Genomic DNA, 19,920 nt, shown 5'->3' on the forward strand with positions numbered 1-19,920 from the left:
TTTGTCCAAATTTCTCAAGAATTATGTGCATTTGTTGGCTTAGTTTCTTCAGTCCCCATCTGCTTATCCCTCTAAACAGCTCAGTTTAGTTCTGCTCTTATTGGAACTTTTCTGTGTTGACACAGTTAATTTTGCTCTCTTTTCTCCAAACATGCTTTTTCCTTGGCTAGCTAATACAGTCTGATTTTTTTTCATGCCACTTTGGCCATGTTTCTTTTGCATACCCTTCTTCCTCAGCTAGCCCTTTAAAGGTCGATTATCCCCAGGGTTCTGTCCTTGGTCTGCTATACTTCATTGGACGTGACCTCATTTACTCCAGTTATTTCAGCTACACTCAGATCTCCAGCCCAGGCCGTCTCCTCCGGGTGCTCCAGCATCACCAAGCTGCTTGTTATTCCCCATACACATCATGCGTTTCTTCTCTTGCCTCTGTGCTCTAGCTCATGTTGCCACCCTGTGCTTGGAATGTGCTCCTCACCTCAGGCCTTTGTACAACATCTTCATATTCTAACCCACATATTTCTTAGAGAGCTTGTTTTGATCCATTTTAGGTAAAGGGTTTCCTTCACTAAGGTATAGCAATATGTGTGTTTCTCTTACATAGCGCTGCTTCATTCTGCCTCATTATATCGCTTGATAAACCTGTAGATACCTTGAGGCCTAGAGAAGCTGTCACATCTGAAAAAAAAATTCTCTTGACTAAATATCTGCCTAGTGCTCTACTAATTATTTGAGCTCACATTCTAAATGGTTTGAAACTTTTTCCCCACTAATTATCTTTGGTTCTACTGTCTCACTTGTATTCATTTTGTTAATTTTCCCTGGAATTTGCTTCTCTTCTCACCCAGTCATTACCTGTGGAAGTCTTAACTCATCTTTGAAGGTTTGTTAATTATAATTCCTTATCTTTCCCTCATCCCATCCCACCACAAGTGTGCTTTTCTATTGCAGAAAGCCTTTTTATCTTCTTTGAGCATGCAACATAATTGATCCAGTATTATACATTTTCAGGTACTTGTCTCTCCTCTCCCTTCTAATTCAGCAGCATTCACTGAGCACCTACTATATTCCAGGCAGTGTTCCAAGGGATGCCTTGGAGACAGTGTTCCTGCCCTCAAGGGCTCACAGGCTGGTTAATGGATACATTATAGCCTAGTGAAATGAGTTGCACTTGTCATCTTAAATGGTGCCATTTAATTATTTATTTTCTGCAGAAACCTGCTAGAGTGTGTCCCTGACTGGGCCTGTGAAGCAAAGAAGATAGAAGTATTAGATGTGAGCTATAATCTTCTCACAGAGGTTCCCGTGAGGTATGTGTGCCTGGATGCATATATTATGTATATATGTATGTATATACTAACATTTACGTGTGTGCGTATTTAAACTTTTTTCTAGATTTGGGTTGCCTTTTATTTGTTCAGTGTGTTGAGTACCTGCTGAGCATGAGGCAGTGTGATGTGCTGTAAGGAACATAGTAAAGGCTAAAGCATGGGCTTGGCTTGCAAGGAACTTAATGAAAAGATAGTGTAACATATGTGGATAACTGTGATGAAATAAATAAGAGTTGCTGCCATAGGTTGGTGACATGATAGTAATAATAGTTAATTTTTATAGGATGAGCTATTATAAGCTGAGCAATGTTCTAAGAACATCACTTTTATGATCTTACCTAATCCTTTAAAAACCTTATCATATATTTAATAGGTGCTGTTATCTTCATCTTAGAAATGAGGAATGTAAAGCTTAGAGCAGTTAGGTAACTTGTTGAAGGTTACACTTAACCAGGAAGTGACGGGAGCTGGCATTTGAAGGTAGTCTTTTTTTTTTTTTGGAGACAGGGTCTCATTCTGTCACCCAGGCTGGAGTGTAGTGGCACAATCACTCCTCACTGCAGCATCAACCTGCCGGGCTCAGGTGATTCTCTGTCCTCAGCTCCCCCTCAGTAGCTGGGACTATGGATGCACACCACCACACCCAGCTAATTTTTGTATTTTTAGTAGAGACGGGGCTTTGCTATATTGGCCACACTGGTCTCAAACTCCTGGGCTCAAGCAATGGGCCCATCTCAGCCTCCCAAAGTGTTGAGATTACAGGCGTGAGCCACCACACCTGGCCTTGGATGTAGTCGTTTTTACTCCAGAGCCTTCACTCTTTTTTTTTTTTTTTTTTTTGAGACAGAGTCTCGCTCTGTCGCCCAGGCTGGAGTGCAGTGGCGCGATCTTGGCTCACTGCAAGCTCTGCCTCCTGAGTTCACACATCCTCCTGCCTCAGCTTCCGGAGTAGCTGGGACTATAGGCACATGCTGCCACGCCCGGCTAAATTTTTTTTTGTATTTTTAGTAGAGATGGGGTTTCACCATGTTAGCCAGGATGGTCTCGATCTCCTGACTTTGTGATCTGCCCGCCTCTGCCTCCCAAAGTGCTGGGATTACAGGCGTGAGCCACCGCGCCCGGCCAGAGCCTTCACTCTTAATCACTACACTGTATAAATTAAATGGAGAAAATCAGAAGAAATTTGAATAATTAGGGAATGTTTCATGGAGAAGATGGCATTTGAATTGACCTTTACTAGATGATGGGATTTTTCTAAGTGGTGGGAGAAAGAGAGTGGGGCTTGGTGAAGGCGGCAGGGAATGATACATTCAAAAGCACTGAGGTATAAAATGTTATTTTCTATGGAGTCTTTAAAATTAAACTAGAGGCGTTTAACATACTAAATATGAACACAGTCTTTGGAGTCAAACCTTAATTCAAGTCCAGACTTTACCATTTACTATGCAGTGTGAAATCTTAGGCAAATCAAAGTTACTGAACCTTTCTGAATTAACTTCGTTGTTAAGTGGCTTAGCACATTTTAAGCACTCCATAAATAGTAGTTTTTATTGTAATGAAATGTTATGAATTTATTCACAAGATGTGTTAATATTAATATACTGAATTTTTGGTGCTGCTTAGACTTAAAATCTAAATTGATTTATTCTAGAAATTGCCTTTTTAGTATAGATCTCCTCTGTGCTGTTTGCCTTCACTAATTCACCTTTTCTCAGAATGACCTTAATGACTTCCTGGTGGGTGGTAGGTAAACATATGGTCATAGCTGCTTTCTTGGCTCAGGCACTTGTCAGTGAGTATACAATCTAGGAGAATATGTTTCTATAAGTTAACTAATTTCAGTTAAATAGGCTAGGACAGCCTCAGAAAGAATGATTTAAGTAAGTTTTTAATGTGTTTGTTTGTATGTTCCCCCCTTAGAATTCTGAGTAGCTTGAGTCTTAGAAAACTGATGCTGGGACACAATCATGTGCAAAACCTTCCAACACTGGTAGAGCACATCCCCCTCGAGGTGTTGGATCTTCAGCATAATGCACTCACGAGGCTGCCAGACACCCTCTTCTCCAAGGCCTTAAAGTAAGTATCATAGGATTTTTTTCGGAAGAGCAGAATCATTGGCTAAACAGACTGCAGTGACTTATCATTGGAGTGACCTTTGGAACTATATTTACAGAGCGTTTACCTAATAGTCCAACTATGAGTGGAGACTTATTTGCAATTTTTATGAAACAAAATATGACACTGTTTTATGAGGCAGTAACTCATAGTTGAAATAACTGTTAAATCCTTAAAGAGGTTTCTGTGTTGTAAACAATTTCAGACAGGTTGAGAAGTTCAGGCTTTCATCTCTGAAAATGAATATAGTTATGATATTTAAAGAGAAATTACAACATTCTGCTGTGGCTTCTTTGGGCAATTTTGAGCTTTTGCATTGGAGAGAAAAGGACGTACCACTAAAGTTAATTTGGTTTTTGCTCCTAGCTTTACCAAACCGCCTTTGAATTACAGTCTTTATGTGCAAACCTTTTTGTGTACTTTTTGAAAACTGTATTTACAGATAATGTCCTTCCAAAAGGTGTCATTTGCCTTCTTACTATAAATTAACAAATAGATGACATGTCTTCCTATTTTAGGCCTGTAATCAGGTTTACCTAATGTGTACATCACCTTTAAGTGAAAACTAGTTTTGTGGAGTTTATTTGTTTTTTGTGGGGTTTGTTTTGTTTGTTTTTTGTTTTTAGAGACATGGTTTCACTCTGTCACTCAGGCTGGAGTGCAGTGGTGCAGTCATAGCTCATTGCAGCCTTGACCTCCTGGGTCCAAGTGATCCTTCCTCCTCAGCCTACTAAGTAGTTGGGACCACAGGGATGCACCACCACACCTGGCTAATTTTATTTTTTGTAGAGACACGGTTTCACCGTTTTGTTCAGGCTGGTCTCAAACTCCTGGACTCAAGTGATCTGCCTGTCTTGGCCTCTCAAAGTGTTGGGATTAACAGGCATGAGCCACTGCACCCAACCTGAAAACTAGTTTTTTTCTTTTTCTTTTTTTTAATACGCAATGGTTCACAAATTTGCCTGTCATCCTTGCTCAGGGTCCATGCTAATCTTCTCTATATCGTTCCAATTTTAGTACATGTGCTGCCAAAGCGAGCACTGAAAACTAGTTTTTAATTATAGTTTTCTACAACATGGAGAAAGCAATATTGTCTTCAATTTAGAAATGGAGAAAACAGAGGTGAGCAGTAGTAAATGAATAGGAGACGTAAAAAACTGTTTAGCCCACAGTTGTCTGGCTTGTTCTCTCTTTAGCAGCTTATACATCTCTTAATGTATAATACAGTTGATTGGATAGTCTTCAAAATAAAATCTTTGGAAATTCTAAAACGTATTTAAAGAAAGTTTTCTTTATGTAACATTTAATGGAGTATTGATGCAGTTGTTAATCTACAAATGTTTGTTAGCAATGCATAACGCTGCATTTGGTCCTTATGATATAGTCTGAATGAAATTAGTTTACAACCTTAGAATCTGTAGTGAGTAACTTAGCTGTAGCGAACTGTCAGTGGTATTTATTTAATACAAACTCTGGACAGAGCTTTGTTGAGACCACAACACAAGCAGACACACAGTACCTGCCATTAGCTTAAAAGCTAATTCGTTATGTAAAACTTATATTTCAATATAAAAAGTGAATCAGGGATTACGGATCATAACAACATGAAGAAGACCTGAGAACACACAAGTTTAGTAATAATAGCTGCCTTTTATTGAGAATGTTCTGTATATACTAAACACTATGTTAGCAAATTTTAAAATTATACCATGTTTTATCTACTAGACTGGCAAAGATTAATGGATTTGTAATATTCAGTGTTGACAAAGGTGTGACAAACTGGCATTCTTAATAGTCTTCTTGTGGAAGTATAGTTTATTTTTTTTTGAAATGCAGTCTAGCTGTGTCGCCAGGCTGGAGTGCGGTGGCACCATCTCAGCTCACTGCAACCTCCGCCTCCTGGGTTCAAGCGATTTCTCCTGCCTCAGCCTCCCAAGTAGCTGGGATTACAGCCATGTGCCGCCACACTCAGCTTTTTTTTTGTATTTTTAGTAGAGATGAGGTTTCACCATGTTGGCCAGGATGTTAACCATCTCCTGACCTCGTGATCCGCCCACCTTGGCCTCCCAAAGTGCTGGGATTACAGGCGTGAGCCACCTCGCCCAGCCGGAAGTATAATTTCATATACTCTTTCAGGAGCTCAGTTTGGCAATATATTAAATCTCTAAAAAATGTATATCCTTTGATCCCACAAATTCTGTTTTTAGGAACGTACCCTAAGGAAATAATTGGTTAAGGATACAAAGATGCTCATTACAGTGTCTATAATAGCATATGTATAGAAATGGAAACAGCCTATATGTTCTTTATTAGGGGATTATGGAATTGGCTGAATACATAATGATGCTATTAAAACCAGACAAAAGTTTTTTTTTTTTCTTCTTTGAGATGGAGTCTCACTCTTTTGCCAGGCTGGAGTGCAGTGGCACGATCTCGGCTCACTGCAACCTCGGCCTCCTGGGTTCAAGCAATTCTCCTGCCTCAGCCTCCCGAGTAGCTGGGACTACAGGGGTGCACCACCACACCCAGCTAATTTTTGTATTTTTTTTTTAGTAGAGACGGGGTTTCACCATGGTGGCCAGGATGGTCTTGATCTCTTGACCTTGTGGTCTGCCCACCTCAGCCTCCCAAAGTGCTGGGATTATAGGCGTGAGCCACTGCGCCTGGCCCAGACAAAAGTTTTTCTAAATGATGTCTTCACAGTTCAAAAACATGTGAACATGATATTCAGCAACATCCTTTCAGTAGGCAGTTTGAGAGTAAAAGATGAAGTTAGGTTAGAATCAGTCACTCCAGAAGCCTGGGAAAACAACCAGGCTTGTACTTTTTCCTCTCTACTTGGTTTGCATGAGTTGAGTGAAAGGAACTTTGGGTTGGATAGGATCAATTAGAGAAAAACTACGTGGAGAATTTTTTTTTTTTTTTTTTTTCCCCATTTGGAAGCTTAGAATGGCAGCATTCCATACTGAGGTGACATGATGGTTTCTATATAGGAAGGCAGCAAATAAACTTAAAGGAGGTGATGATCTGTGTGTGTTCTGTCAGTCTCAGATACTTGAATGCATCTGCAAATAGTCTGGAGTCTTTACCATCCGCCTGCACTGGAGAGGAGAGTTTGAGTATGCTGCAGCTGCTTTGTCTGACCAACAATCTCCTGACGGATCAGTGCATACCTGTCCTGGTAGGGCACCTGCACCTGCGAATCTTGCACCTTGCAAACAATCAGTTACAGACCTTTCCTGCAAGGTAAAATGAATGCAAACTTTGATCATTTCAAATACACAACATTAATTCTATATTTGTCAGAAAAAATATAGCCATCTGACTATGACTCTTTGTTTACGTTCACTGACTTACAGATGCTATGATTTCACTAGTTGAGTGGCAAAATCTCATCTTAATAGTTAGTACCCTGTTAAGTATTGGTAACCAGGAAAATTGGTTAAAATATGTTTAATTTTTAGTTGTGACTTCTTAATTATGGTCTAATAGTCAATCTAGAAAAGTACAGGCTTATGAAACAGATTCTGAAGACAATTTTTTTCTTTTCTCTTGTCAGCACTGTTTTGTAAAATACTGTTATCTATTTATTCATAATACAAAAATGGAATGCTTACTATATGTCAAGTATTGTGAACAGTTACAGTCTCTGTCCTCTGGGAATGTATAGTCAAATTGGGAAAATAAACAAGTGGATGGGCAGTTGCAGTGCAGTCTAAGAAAGGCAGGGTGTTTGGCTGGGAGTGGTGGCTCACGCCTGTAATCCCAACACTTTGGGAGGCCAAGGCGGGCTGATCACAAGTTCATGAGTTCGAGACCAGCCTGGCCCATATGGTGAAACCCCATCTCTACTAAAACTACAAAAAAATTAGCCGTACGTGGTGGCACATGCCTGTAATCACAGCTACTCGAGAGGCTCAGGCAGGAGAATTGCTTGAACCCAGAAGGCGGAGGTTGCAGTGAGCCAAGACTGCGCCACTGCACTCCAGCCTGGGCGACAGAGTGAGACTGTGTCTCAAAAAAATAACTAAGTAAATAAAATAAATAAATAGAAAGACAGGCTGTTAAAGACGATATGCACACATTGCCGGTCACACTGCACAGAGCCTGGGGATGGGGCTAGGCTCCCTGGAGGAAGAGATGAATAGTAGTTAGCCAGGCTATACTTATAAGAAGACATAAGAAAGATGTTTAATGCTGTGAAAGTTTGAGACAGTGTCAGTGGATAAGTAAATACCTTTCAAAGTACATTTGGTTAAAAAAAAACAACTTTAGAACTTTTTTTTTTTAAGAGATGGGATCTCATTACGTTGGCCAGGCTGGTCTCAAACTCCTGGGCTGAAGTGATTCTCCTACCTCAGCCTCTCAAGTACCTGAAACTGCAGACGCATGCCACCATGACCAGCTAAAACCTGGAAAATTTAACACCAGAAAAATCTATGCCATGAAGGTAGTCATTAAAAATAATATTTTCAAAAACTAAGAATGTGAGGCAATGACATTTGATATTAATAATTTTGGATGAAATTATATGTATGTAAATTATAAAATTATAATTTTTATGAACATTTACCATTTACAACATGAGATAGAGCTTCAGAAGACATACAGGAGAAACTTGATTGGAGTTCAGGTGATTCTCCTGCCTCAACCTTCCAAGGAGATGGGACTACAGGCATGCATCACCATACCCAACTTATTTATTTATTTATTTATTTGAGATGGAGTCTTGCTCTGTTGGCCAGGCTGGAGTGCTGTGGCGTGGTCTTGGCTCACTGCAACCTCTGCCTCCCAGGTTCAAGTGATTCTGCTGCCTCAGCCTCCCAAGTAGCTGGGATTATAAGCATGTGCCACCACACCCGGCTAATTTTTTGTATTTTTGTAGAGACAGGGTTTCACCATATTGGCCAGACTGGTCTCGAACTCCTGGCCTCGTGATCCGCCCACCTTGGCCTCCCAAAGTACTGGGATTACAGGCGTGAGCCACCGTGCCCAGCCCGCACCCGACTAACTTTTTACTTGTAGAGGCCGGGCGTGGCCGCTCATGCCTGTAATCCCAGCACTGTGGCAGGCCGAGGCGGGTGGATCATGAGCCAAGAAATCAAGACCATTCTGGCCAACATGGTGAAACCCCGTCTCTACTAAAAATACAAAAATTAGCCAGGCGTGGTGGTGGGCGCCTGTAATCCCAGCCACTTGGGAGGCTGAGGCAGGAGAATCGCTTGAACCCCGGAGGCAGAGGTTGCAGTGAGCCAAGATCGTACCACTGCAACTCCAACCTGGCAACGGAGCAAGACTCCATCTCAAAAAAGACAAAACAAAACAAAACAAACTTGTAGAGGTGGGATCTCGCTGTGTTGTCCAGGCTGGTCTTGAACTCCTGGCCTCAAGTGATCATCTCACCTTAGCCTGCCAAAATGCTGGGATTATAGGTGTGAACCACTGTGCCTGGTCAGCCTCCTTGAACAATGACTTTTTACTTTTACATTTTTTTTTTAATGACTTCTAAAATGAATGCAGAATCTTAATTTCAGGGTGTGGTAGCTCTCTTGAAATTTTATCAGATTAACCTAATTGACCTCAAATATGTTCATATAAAGTGAAAATAATAGACCACTGGAAGCTGTTGGATGGTACCAGGCATAATGCTGTAAAACCTAATTTGATGACACTTTTATTGTTGGAGGGGTCAAAAGCAGGTTGATATAAAACTTTTAAAACATATCAAAGAAAATGAAAATAAGAAGTTAGTAATAAAGACAAGAATTAGGCCTGGCACGGTGGCTCACGCCTTTAATCCCAGCACTTTGGGAAGCTGAGTTGGGTGGATCACGTGAGATCAGGAGTTTAAGACCAGCCTGGGCAACATGGTGAAACCCTGTCTCTACTAAAAATACAAAAATCAGCTGAGTGTGGTGTTGTGTGCCTGCCTGTAATCCCAGCTACTCAGGAGGCAAAGGCATGAGAATCGCTTCAACCTGGGAGGTGGAGGTTCCAGTGAACTGAGATTGCGCCATTGCACTGCAGCCTGGGCAACAGAGCGGGACCCTATCTCAAAAAAAAAAAACAAAACAAAGACAAGAATTAACATCACAAAAAATAGAGTAATCTGAATATATATAATAAAACTGAATGGAATTCAGGAACAACATATTTTTTAAAATGTATGTTCTGTACTAAATAATAAATCCACTATCAGTTCATTTCCTGAGCAGTGTTGTAATTGTATAGGCACAATAGAAATCTTGTTTGTTTCTTTTGAACTATTTTCAGAATCTAGCACAGTTCTGGGTACTCAGAAACTGATTGAAGAGGCTGCATTTCTATTTACAAGTCAGAAAAATCCAGGCAGGATAAGGGAAAAAAGCACGAGATTTGGACATGGGAACACTTTTAAAATATATTGTTAAATAAAATCATAAATACAATGTATAGGCCGGGCGCAGTGGCTCACGCTTGTAATCCCAGCACTTTTGGGAGGCCGAGGTGGGCAGATCACGAGGTCAGGAGATCGAGACCATCCATCTCTACTAAAAATACAAAAAATTAGCCGGGCATGGTGGTGGGTGCCTGTAGTCCCAGCTACTTGGGAGGCTGAGACAGGAGAATGGTGTGAACGCAGGAGGCAGAGGTTGCAGCGAGCCAAGATTGCGCCACTGCATTCCAGCCTGGGCAACAGAGCAAGACTCCATCTCAAAAAAAAAAAAAACAAAAACAAAACTACAGTGTATATAATATAGTACCTTTTTTTTTTTTTTTTTTTGAGACAAGGTCTTGTGTTACCCAGGCTGGTGTGCAGTGGTGCAGTAATAACTCACTGCAGCCTCAAACTCCTGGGCTCAAGCGACTAACCTGCCTTAGCCTCTGAAAGTACTGGGATTACAAGTGTGAGCCACCACACCTACCTGGCCTATAATACCATTTTTTAATTTGAAAAGTGTAGTTTCATGCCTTAAGAAAGACGAGAATACTATCTACCAAAATGTTATCAGAGATTATTTATTTTAATGAAGTAGCATTAAAAGATTTTTTTCCTGTTTGTCTCTATTTTTCAGTTTTTTTCAGTGAGTATATATTATTACTATCAGAAAAAATAATTGTAATTTACAAAGCTTAGTTATTTAAAAATATGAAATTTCTAGGAGTAGAAATTATTTATGATATGTTACATGAAAAAGGCAAGATATAAAATTTTTGTAAAACAAATATATGAAACATTTGATAGGAAATTCAGCAAAATGATAAAAGTGATTCTTTCAGATTGCTGGTATTGGTGATGTATTTCTTTATTTTTCACTTTCTCTCCATGTTAACAGCAGTTGATTATTTTTATAATTTTTAAACCAATAAATCAAAATAAATTAGAACTATTTGTAATAACCTGAAGGTGTTAGTCTCACTTAAGTTATTTTGCTTACCATGTAGAAAACTTTGCTCAGTCATGGAACAGTGTGAATCACTTGCCTCACAGCACAGTGCTGTGTGTATAATAAGAACTTGATAAATGTTTAGTGGAGATGAGTTAATGTCATGAATGGGTAAGTATAGAAATTTAAAGCTGTAAAGAATCTTAGTGATGGGCCGGGTGCGGTGGCTCATGCCTATAATGCCAGCACTTTGGGAGGCTGAGGTGGGCAGATCACCTGAGGTTGGGAGTTTGAGACCATCCTGGCCAACATGGAGAAACCCTGTCTCTACTAAAAATACACAATTAGCCGGGCGTGGTGGCGCATGCCTGTAATCCCAGCTACTCGGGAGGCTGAGGCAGGAGAATTGCTTGAATCCAGGAGGCAGAGATTGTGGTGAGCTGAAATCAGGCCATTGCACTCCAGCCTGGGCAACAAGAGTGAAACTCCATCTCAAAAAAAAAAAAAAAAATCTTTGTGATGATTTAGTACAACCTCATTTTTCATTTTTTACAGCTGAGGGTATTAAAGACTGCTGACATTAACTTACTTAGTATTTTGCCGCTAGTTAGTGGTAAAGCAAGCATCAAGACTAATCCCCCAACTTGAGGCCACTCCTTTTCTAGCCACTTTTTGTACATTAGGTAACAGGAAGATGTTCCTCCCCGCAAGATCCAACAGCCCTTGAAACACACTGAGGCAGATCAGGCTTAGTTATAGCAGGAGTAGTTATCTTCTTGAGCCATTGCCTTTCCTGGTATTCCTGGTATCGGTTTCATTTCTCACCAGTCATCTGGCAGTGGACCGTGTCGGCCTTCTGTACTCTGTGGCTGCTGTAGAATAGCACTTCCTTGGCAGCTGCTCAGTCTTGGTGCATTATAGTATTCTGTTGTTTCTTTTTCAGCAAACTAAATAAATTGGAGCAATTGGAGGAACTGAACCTAAGTGGCAACAAGCTTAAAACCATTCCCACAACCATAGCAAACTGCAAAAGGCTGCACACCCTTGTTGCACACTCCAACAACATCAGCATTTTCCCAGAAATACTGCAGTTGCCTCAGATCCAGGTACTTCTGTGTGCTGGAATGATGTCCTCATTGGGGGAAATGGCAGGAGAGTGAATGACATTATTCTCCTTTTATAAAGAAGAAGAAAGGAGTGTGAATGAGATTATTCTTATAAGGAAAAATATTATTGTCTTCTTATGTACTCCAGTTTGGGACCAGAATGTATGTAATGGATTCCTGGGAAGAAATTAAGTTCCTCTTTGGGGATGTAATAAGAGATTGGACACTTGGGAGTAAAGAACTAAGTCTCTGTGATGTATTTTCTTTTGATTTCTCAATTTTTTCTTAGTTTGTAGACCTAAGTTGCAACGACTTGACAGAAATCCTGATTCCAGAGGCTTTGCCTGCTACATTACAAGACCTTGACCTGACTGGAAATACAAATCTGGTTCTGGAACACAAGACACTGGACATATTTAGGTAGGAAAAAATTTGAAATGGAATCTCTATGTGCTCTTAGCCCACCAGCCATGTGTAGGTCTTCCTTAGTACTGTGGAGATCTTGATTAATTAAAAGAACAGAATGAAGTTAGGCCATAAAGCCCCTAGGTTCTCTTCTTTGATTAAGTTATGAATAGATGTTCTATCCAGTAGTCAACCTGTTTATATTAGGACTACTCCATGGCTACTACCCACCCACATACTGAATATTTTCACAACAGGCATAGATGTTTTAGGTGGCACGGATTATATAATATCTAAGAGACAATACAAGTTCATCCATTGTACCAAGACTTCATTGTATCAAAATACTTAACATAAATAGATGGTTGGCTAAAACGTAGAAATCTTTGTTGTGCTTAGTTTTTTATTGAAACTCCTACCCCTTTGATCCTCCTACCCCTTTCCTTTCTCTCCCCTCCTTCTTTGCCAGTAGTTCAGCATACTACTTTCATCAGTCTCTCTGGAAATGAATCTTAGTCAGTCCATAGATTATTTTATTAAAAGATAATATTATTGGCCGTGTGCGGTGGCTCACGCCTGTAATCCCAGCACTTTGGGAGGCCAAGGTGGGTGGATCATGAGGTCAGGAAATCGAGACCATCCTGGCTAGCATGGTGAAACCCCGTCTCTACTAAAAATACAAAAAATTAGCCGGGCGAGGTGGCGGGCGCCTGTAGTCCCAGCTACTCGGGAGGCTGAGGCAGGAGAATGGCGTGAACCCGGGAGGCGGAGCTTGTAGTGAGCAGAGATCGCGCCACTGCACTCCAGCCTGGGTGACACAGCGAGACTCCTTCTCAAAAAAGAGAAAAAAAAAGATAATATTATTGTTGGCCGGGCGTGGTGGCTCACGCCTGTAATTCCAGCACTTTGGGGGGCCAAGGTGGGTGGATCACCTGAGGTCAGGAGTTTGAGACCAGCCTGGTCAACATGACAAAACTCCATCCCTATTAAAAATACAAAAATTAGCCGGGAGCGGTGGCTCACACCTGTAATCCCAGCACTTTGGGAGGCCGAGGCAGGCGGATCACTTGAGGTCAGGAGTTCGAGACCAGCCTGGCCAACATGGTGAAACCCCGTCTCTACTAAAAATACAGAAATTAGCTGGTTGTTACGGCAGGTGCCTGTAATCCCAGCTACTTGGGAGGTTGAGGCAGGAGAATCGTTTGAACTCAGGAAGCGAAGGTTGCAGTGAGCCGAGATTGCGCCACTGCACTCCAGCCTGGGCAACCGAGGGAGATCGTCTCAAAAAAATAAATAAATAAAATGGAATAAAATAAAGAAATACAAAAATTAGCTGGGCATGGTGGCATACACCTGTAATCTCAGCTGCTTAGGAGGCTGAGGCAGGAGAATTGCTTGAACTGGGAGGCAGCAGTTGCAGTGAGCTGAGGTCACACCACTGCACTCCAGCCTGGGTGACAAGAGGGAGACTCCATCTCAAAAAAAAAAAAGAATACTATTGTTGGGATAGTTTTTGTAAAATACAGAAGAATATATGGTTTAATCTTCCTTCACCTCCCACAGCCATATCACAACCCTGAAAATTGATCAGAAACCTTTGCCAACCACAGATTCTACAGTTACGTCAACCTTCTGGAGCCATGGACTGGCTGAGATGGCAGGGCAGAGAAATAAGTGAGTATATTGGCCATGGAGACTGAGAAAGAAAAAAGGCAGCCCCTGGCATCTGAGAACTGGCCTGATGCTCATAATAGCTAGGCCATGTTGTTCTGTTGTACACAGACAAATCATAGAACATCAGTGTCAGATAAGATCCCTTTGGGATCATGATAACGTTTTAAGACAAAAACAATACTAATGTGTAGTCAACAGAATACCAAACACCCCCTTTCATGGCTAAGATGGGTAGATGCTACTTTCTTTACCAGTTACAGCTTTATCCTTCTGCTAATTTTCCTTCCCTATAGATAAGTTTTATACCCAGCAATAGAATGGCCTCACTTTCTGATGACACCCAGTCTAGTATGATCCTCTTCCTTAGACCCTCCCCAAAGTGACCAAACCAAAGTCCAAACCCTATACTGGGTTCTTTTCAGCACCACTTACCTGTATACCCCAGGGTTCCATGGGGTGCACTCTCATTTGCTATAAGGGGTAATAAACTCAACTTTTTCAACCATAGGTGTGCTCTGGTGGTCTTTGACTGATAGGCCTTGACAAAGCTCATCCTTAGTCACTACTAAGAGAAAGTGTTTTATCTTACCAGCCTTTGGCAGCATTGCAAAGCTAATATGTACTGCCCATGAATGCGACTGTTTCCCCTTTCCTTAGGACATTAGCTCTTTCAGATGTTGCTTAATTATCATGTCTAGGGACTTTTCTTACGTGTAGATTACGATTTGCTAGTAGTCTTCGCCACCTTTAATTAATACTTACTTTTTAAAAGAATGCTCCCGGCCAGGCGCGGTGGCTCACACCTGTAATCCCAGCACTTTGGGAGGCAAAGGTGGGCGGATCATGAAGTCAGGAGATCAAGACCATCCTGGCTAACATCTCTACTAAAAATACAAAAAAATTAGCCCAGCGTGGTGGCAGGCACCTGTAGTCCCAGCTTCTCGGGAGGCTAAGGCAGGAGAATGGCGTGAACCTGGGAGGTGGAGCTTGCAGTGAGGCAAGATCATGCCACTGCACTCCAGCCTGGGTGACAGTGCAAGACTCCCTCTCAAAAAAAAAAAAAAAAGAATGCTCCCTTAAGAATAATATTTTACCAGTAACTTTTCTGTTTTCTGTTTTCATGTTTCTGTTATAGGCTGTGTGTCTCAGCACTTGCTATGGATAGCTTTGCAGAGGGGGTGGGAGCTGTGTATGGCATGTTTGATGGAGACCGAAATGAGGAGCTCCCGCGCCTGCTGCAGTGTACGATGGCAGATGTGCTTTTAGAAGAGGTACAGCAGTCAACTAATGACACAGTTTTCATGGCTAACACCTTCTTGGTATCTCACAGGTAAGCAGGTGGGTTGAAAAATCCCTAACTCAGTTCTACTTTTGGAAAATATATTTTTCTAAACCAGAAGGTCAGGGTCTAAATTATGGATACAGGATCAAGGAGAGAACTCACGTTGTTGTCTTCTATGATCATTCTCTGTATGAGCATGGAGTGCGGGGACTTTGGCTCTTTCAAAAGCCTGTGGGGGTCATCTGTTTTCTCTGTTGAATCCAAAGGCTGCTGAGGATCTGGGAAGCCCAGAATTATGTGCAGAATATTGTGTGTGTATATATATGTGGTTGTACATTTTGAGGAGGAAGGTGGTCAGCTTTCATAAGATTGTCCAAGCAGTCAGTGACCTACAAAACAGTTAACCAAATACTTATCAGATTGATAACGTTTAGAATGCCTCTTTCTGGGGTTTTACCAAACTAATCTTCTAAGTAAAGTATAAGCCACTTAAGGGCAAAAACCGTATACAGATGCTCCTCAACTTAGAATAGGGTTACACCCTGATAAGGATGTAAGCCTGACATCATAAGTTGAAAATGTGATAAGTAGAAACTACATTTAATACACCTAACCTAACGAACATCATGGCTTCACCTAGCCTACGTTAAGTGTGCTCAGAACGCTTACCCCATTAGCTTATAGTTGGGCAAAATCATGTGGTGACACAGGGCACTGTATTGGTTGTTTACCCTTGTGATCAAGTGGCTGGCTGGGAGCTATGGCTCACTACCTCTGCCCAGCATCATGAGAGAACATCATACCACATGTCACTAGCCCAGGAAAAGATCAAAATACAAAGTACAGTTTCTACTAAATGCATACAGTATTGCTTTTGCACCATCGTGAAGTCAAAAAATCTTAAGTTGAACCATCATAAGTCGAGGACATCTGTATAACCTAATTGTAATGGAGCATTTGCATGTCAGGTGGACCGATAAAGGATAGGAACAACTGAGAGGTTGTTTGTCAACTTGTATAATCCAGGTTGAAATGGAACAGCTTGGAGCTTGAACTAGTTTTTTTTTTTTTTCTTTTTTGAGACGGAGTCTTGCTCTGTCCCCCAGGCTGGAGTGCAGTAGCGCAATCTCGGCTCACTGCAAGCTCCGCCTCCCGGGTTCACGCCATTCTCCTGCCTCAGCCTCCCGAGTAGCTGGGACTATAGGCGCCCGCCACCTCGCCCGGCTAATTTTTTGTATTTTTAGTAGAGATGGGTTTTCACCGTGTTAGCCAGGATGGTCTTGATCTCCTGACCTCGTGATCTGCCCACCTCGGCCTCCCAAAGTGCTGGGATTACAGGCGTGAGCCACCGCACCAGGCTAATTTTTTGTATTTTTAGTAGGGATGGGGTTTCACCGTGTTAGCCAGGATGGGCTTGAATTAGTTTTATCTGTCATAACACAAAGCAAAGTGTTAGGAAGAAGTCAGTTTTTCAGTAGTATAATTGAGCTAGAGACTTTGCAAAAATAAAGGGTTTAGGAAAGGGAACTCCATTTACGAAGCAACTCGAGCCAGGAATTGTAGCAAGTATTTTCCATGCTATATATTTTATCAGAGAAATTTCCTGGAGAAATGGCTTGCTGAGTGTCTGTAGCCAGAAAATGGCAGAGCTGAGATTTGAAACTAGGTCTTTCTGCTAGTGTCTGTTCCTCGTTAACATTGTTTCCAAGTACAGACGCATGGTTGCCTGCTGCATATGGGGGAAATGCAAGAATCATGGTCCTTCCCTCGAGGAACTTAGAACCTAAGTGAGTGGTTCTCAAAGTGTTGTTCTAGGACCAGCAGCCTCTCAGCCTCACCAGAAATTGCTTAAAGTATAGTTTATTGGGCCAGCCTCTTACCCACTGATTCAGAAACTCTGGGGCTAGGGCCCAGCAGTCCCTGTTCTGACAAGCCCTCAGGGGATTCTGATGTGTTAAAGTTTGAGAGCCCCTGAATTAGGAAGTCTTTGATCAGACACAAAAGCTATGGAGAAAGATGCAAAAGGGAGATTATCTCCCTTTTGTAAAACCTTTTCCTTAGCTGAGAGTGGAAGGCAGAACTGTCTCCACCACCATCAGCCACAGCAAGTCTGCATTTAGGTGGATAAAGGGTAAGGCTGGTTCACGATCACATGGTAAAAAAAAAAAAAAAAAAAAAGAAGTGATGTACGTGCAGGACCACCACTTTCTTCTAAAACTAGCCACCACGTCTTCTTTTCCTTTTCTTTCTGAACAGGAAATTAGGAATGGCTGGCCAGAAGTTGGGCTCCTCCGCTCTCCTGTGCTACATCCGCCCTGACACTGCCGATCCAGCAAGTAGCTTTAGCTTGACTGTAGCCAATGTTGGCACGTGCCAAGCAGTCCTGTGCCGAGGTGGGAAGCCAGTGCCCCTCTCTAAAGTCTTCAGCCTGGAGCAGGACCCAGAGGAGGCTCAAAGGGTGAAGGACCAAAAAGCCATCATCACAGAGGTGTGTTCCGCTCCCCGCCAGTCACTTCTGCTCCCCAAATCAGTGGAGGCTGCTTTGTGTAGAGGTGATGAAGGCCCATTTTCTTCCTATCATGCCCTGTAAATTGTATCCAATCCAGATAAAAGTTCAATTCAGATGGTTTCAGCAACAGTACTGGAGGAAAATCTGATCAGTTAGTGACTAGCACAAAGAAAAAGCAAAGTGAATTAGAAATACAAAATCCTAATTTGTGATCCTGTATATTGATAGCTGGGTTGTAAGATGGATGTTAAATATCTGCCTTAGCTAATTTCCAGCTCATCTGGTTTGTTATTCCAAATAGAAGAAAGAGTTCTCTAGTTTGACATCCCCATTCTGAAATGCAAAGTTTCAAAATGTTTTGTGTTTATACTCTATGTGGTATAGTATGCTCTGGTGTTCTGTTTTGATAATGAAACATTAGTATTTCTACTGTTTTATAGCTTTTCTCCTTTTTTAGAAATTAACATTTTTGCTTTCAGAAGAACTTTAGCAATTACTTGTGAACATTGTTTATCACAAAGCGGAATTCCGTGATGAATTCCGTTCAGATCTTTTGAGAACTGTAAATTGGATTGTTTGTTTCTGTATTGTTGAGTTTTAAGAGTCTTTGTATATTTTGGAAACAAGTTCTTTATCAGATACCTGTTTTGCAAATATTTTCTCCCAGTCTGGGGCTTGTCTTTCCATTCTTTTAGCAGTGTTTTTTTGCAGAGCTTTTAGTTTTAATGAAGGCCCACCTGTCAGTTTTTGTCTCATGGATCGTGCTTTTGGTATTGTATCTAAAACTCATCGCCAAACCCAAGGTCACCTAGATTTTCTTCTGTGTTATCTTCTATAAGTTTAGTTTTGTGTTTTACATTTTGGTCCATGGTCTGTTTTGAGTTAATATTTGTGAAAAGTGTAAGCTCTGTATCTATATTCATGTTTTGCATGTAGGTGTCCTCTTGTTCCAGGACCATTTGTTGAAAAGACTATCCTTTGTATGGCCTTTGCTCTTTGATTTTCAGAGATCAGTTGACTGTATTTGTGTGGGTCCATTTCTGGGCTGTTTTGTCAGAATTCTATATTAGAGTTCATCTAAGGAAACAAAATCAAAAACCATCATTTTTATGTGATTGATACTATTAGAATTCTGGAAGTATGAGACATTAGTTTTGGGAAGCTCTTTCAGTCAAAACAAATGAAAGATAAAAGATAGTGTTTTAAATTTTTAGTTATTTTATTTTTATTTTTTTTAGAGACAAGGTCTTGCTGTGTTATCCAGTTTGGACTTGAACTCCTGGATTAAGTGATCCTCCTGCTTTAGCCTCCTGAGTAGCTGGGACTATAGGCACATGCCACGGCACCTGGCTTCAGATAACTTTTTGTTTGACTAGTCTTTTTATAGAATTTGGATAATGTTTAGATTTTTCTTTTCTTTTCTTTTCTTTTTTTTTTGAGGCAGAGTTTCGTTCTTATTGCCTAGGCTGGAGTGCAATGGCGTGATCTTGGCTCACCACAATCTCCACCTCCCAGGTTCAAGCGATTCTCCTGCCTCAGCCTCCTGAGTAGCTGGGACTATAGGCATGCGCCACTACACCTGGCTAATTTTGTGTTTTTAGTAGAGACGGGGTTTTTCCATGTTGGTCAGGCTGGTATCCAACTCCCATCTCAGGTGATCCGTCCACCTCGGCCTCCCAAAGTGCTAGGATTACAGGCGTGAGCCACCGTCCCTGGCCAATGTTTAGATTTTTCTTAGGGGATTGTAGACAAGTAGGAAGTATTTTTATAAATGTTATTTTAACCACAAACATTTATTGTTTGTCCATTATTTGCCAAACACCATACCTTTATTATTTTCCTTAATCTTAACAGTAACTCCCATGAATTGGTGGGCCCTAGCCCCAGAGTTTCTAATTCAGTGGGTAGTTGTTAAACTCCCATTTTCATTTTACAGATGAAGAAAGTACAGTTTAGAGTTTATGACAAATTCTGGCGAATAAGCTCAGTTCTTCTCCCAGAGGGTGATTGCAACTGTGATATTAATTTATTGATGACTTTAGAGTTTTGTTTTGTATTTTTTTCTTTTCTTGAAATCAGTACAACAAAGTGTCTGGCTTGTGAGCATTCCCATCCTGCAAGCAGGGTTACT

The 19,920-nt window shown here is 41.2% G+C and overlaps 1 protein-coding gene and 1 non-coding gene across 9 annotated transcripts in view; one reads left to right on the forward strand and one right to left on the reverse strand.

Moving 5' to 3' along the window:
• The window catches only part of PHLPP2 (PH domain and leucine rich repeat protein phosphatase 2), a 78,583-nt gene that overhangs the window by 52,976 nt on the left and 5,687 nt on the right, over positions 1-19,920 (forward strand). For 7 of the 8 annotated variants that reach the window (XM_063797409.1, XM_511230.9, XM_009431199.5 and 4 more), the window contains 8 exons: positions 1,215-1,310; positions 3,252-3,407; positions 6,492-6,692; positions 11,757-11,919; positions 12,209-12,339; positions 13,888-13,998; positions 15,134-15,328; positions 17,537-17,768. In XM_063797409.1, the coding sequence (XP_063653479.1) occupies positions 1,215-1,310; positions 3,252-3,407; positions 6,492-6,692; positions 11,757-11,919; positions 12,209-12,339; positions 13,888-13,998; positions 15,134-15,328; positions 17,537-17,768 (1,285 nt within the window). The remainder of the gene's footprint in view (positions 1-1,214; positions 1,311-3,251; positions 3,408-6,491; positions 6,693-11,756; positions 11,920-12,208; positions 12,340-13,887; positions 13,999-15,133; positions 15,329-17,536; positions 17,769-19,920) is intronic. The other variant, XM_016930129.4, reaches the window with a different exon arrangement.
• Positions 4,381-4,487, reverse strand: LOC112205996 (U6 spliceosomal RNA). The gene has a single exon (XR_002940122.2). It is a non-coding gene; the product is annotated as a U6 spliceosomal RNA (small nuclear RNA).

Source organism: Pan troglodytes, chromosome 18 (assembly GCF_028858775.2).
Source record: "Pan troglodytes isolate AG18354 chromosome 18, NHGRI_mPanTro3-v2.0_pri, whole genome shotgun sequence".
NCBI classification, from domain to species: domain Eukaryota; kingdom Metazoa; phylum Chordata; class Mammalia; order Primates; family Hominidae; genus Pan; species Pan troglodytes.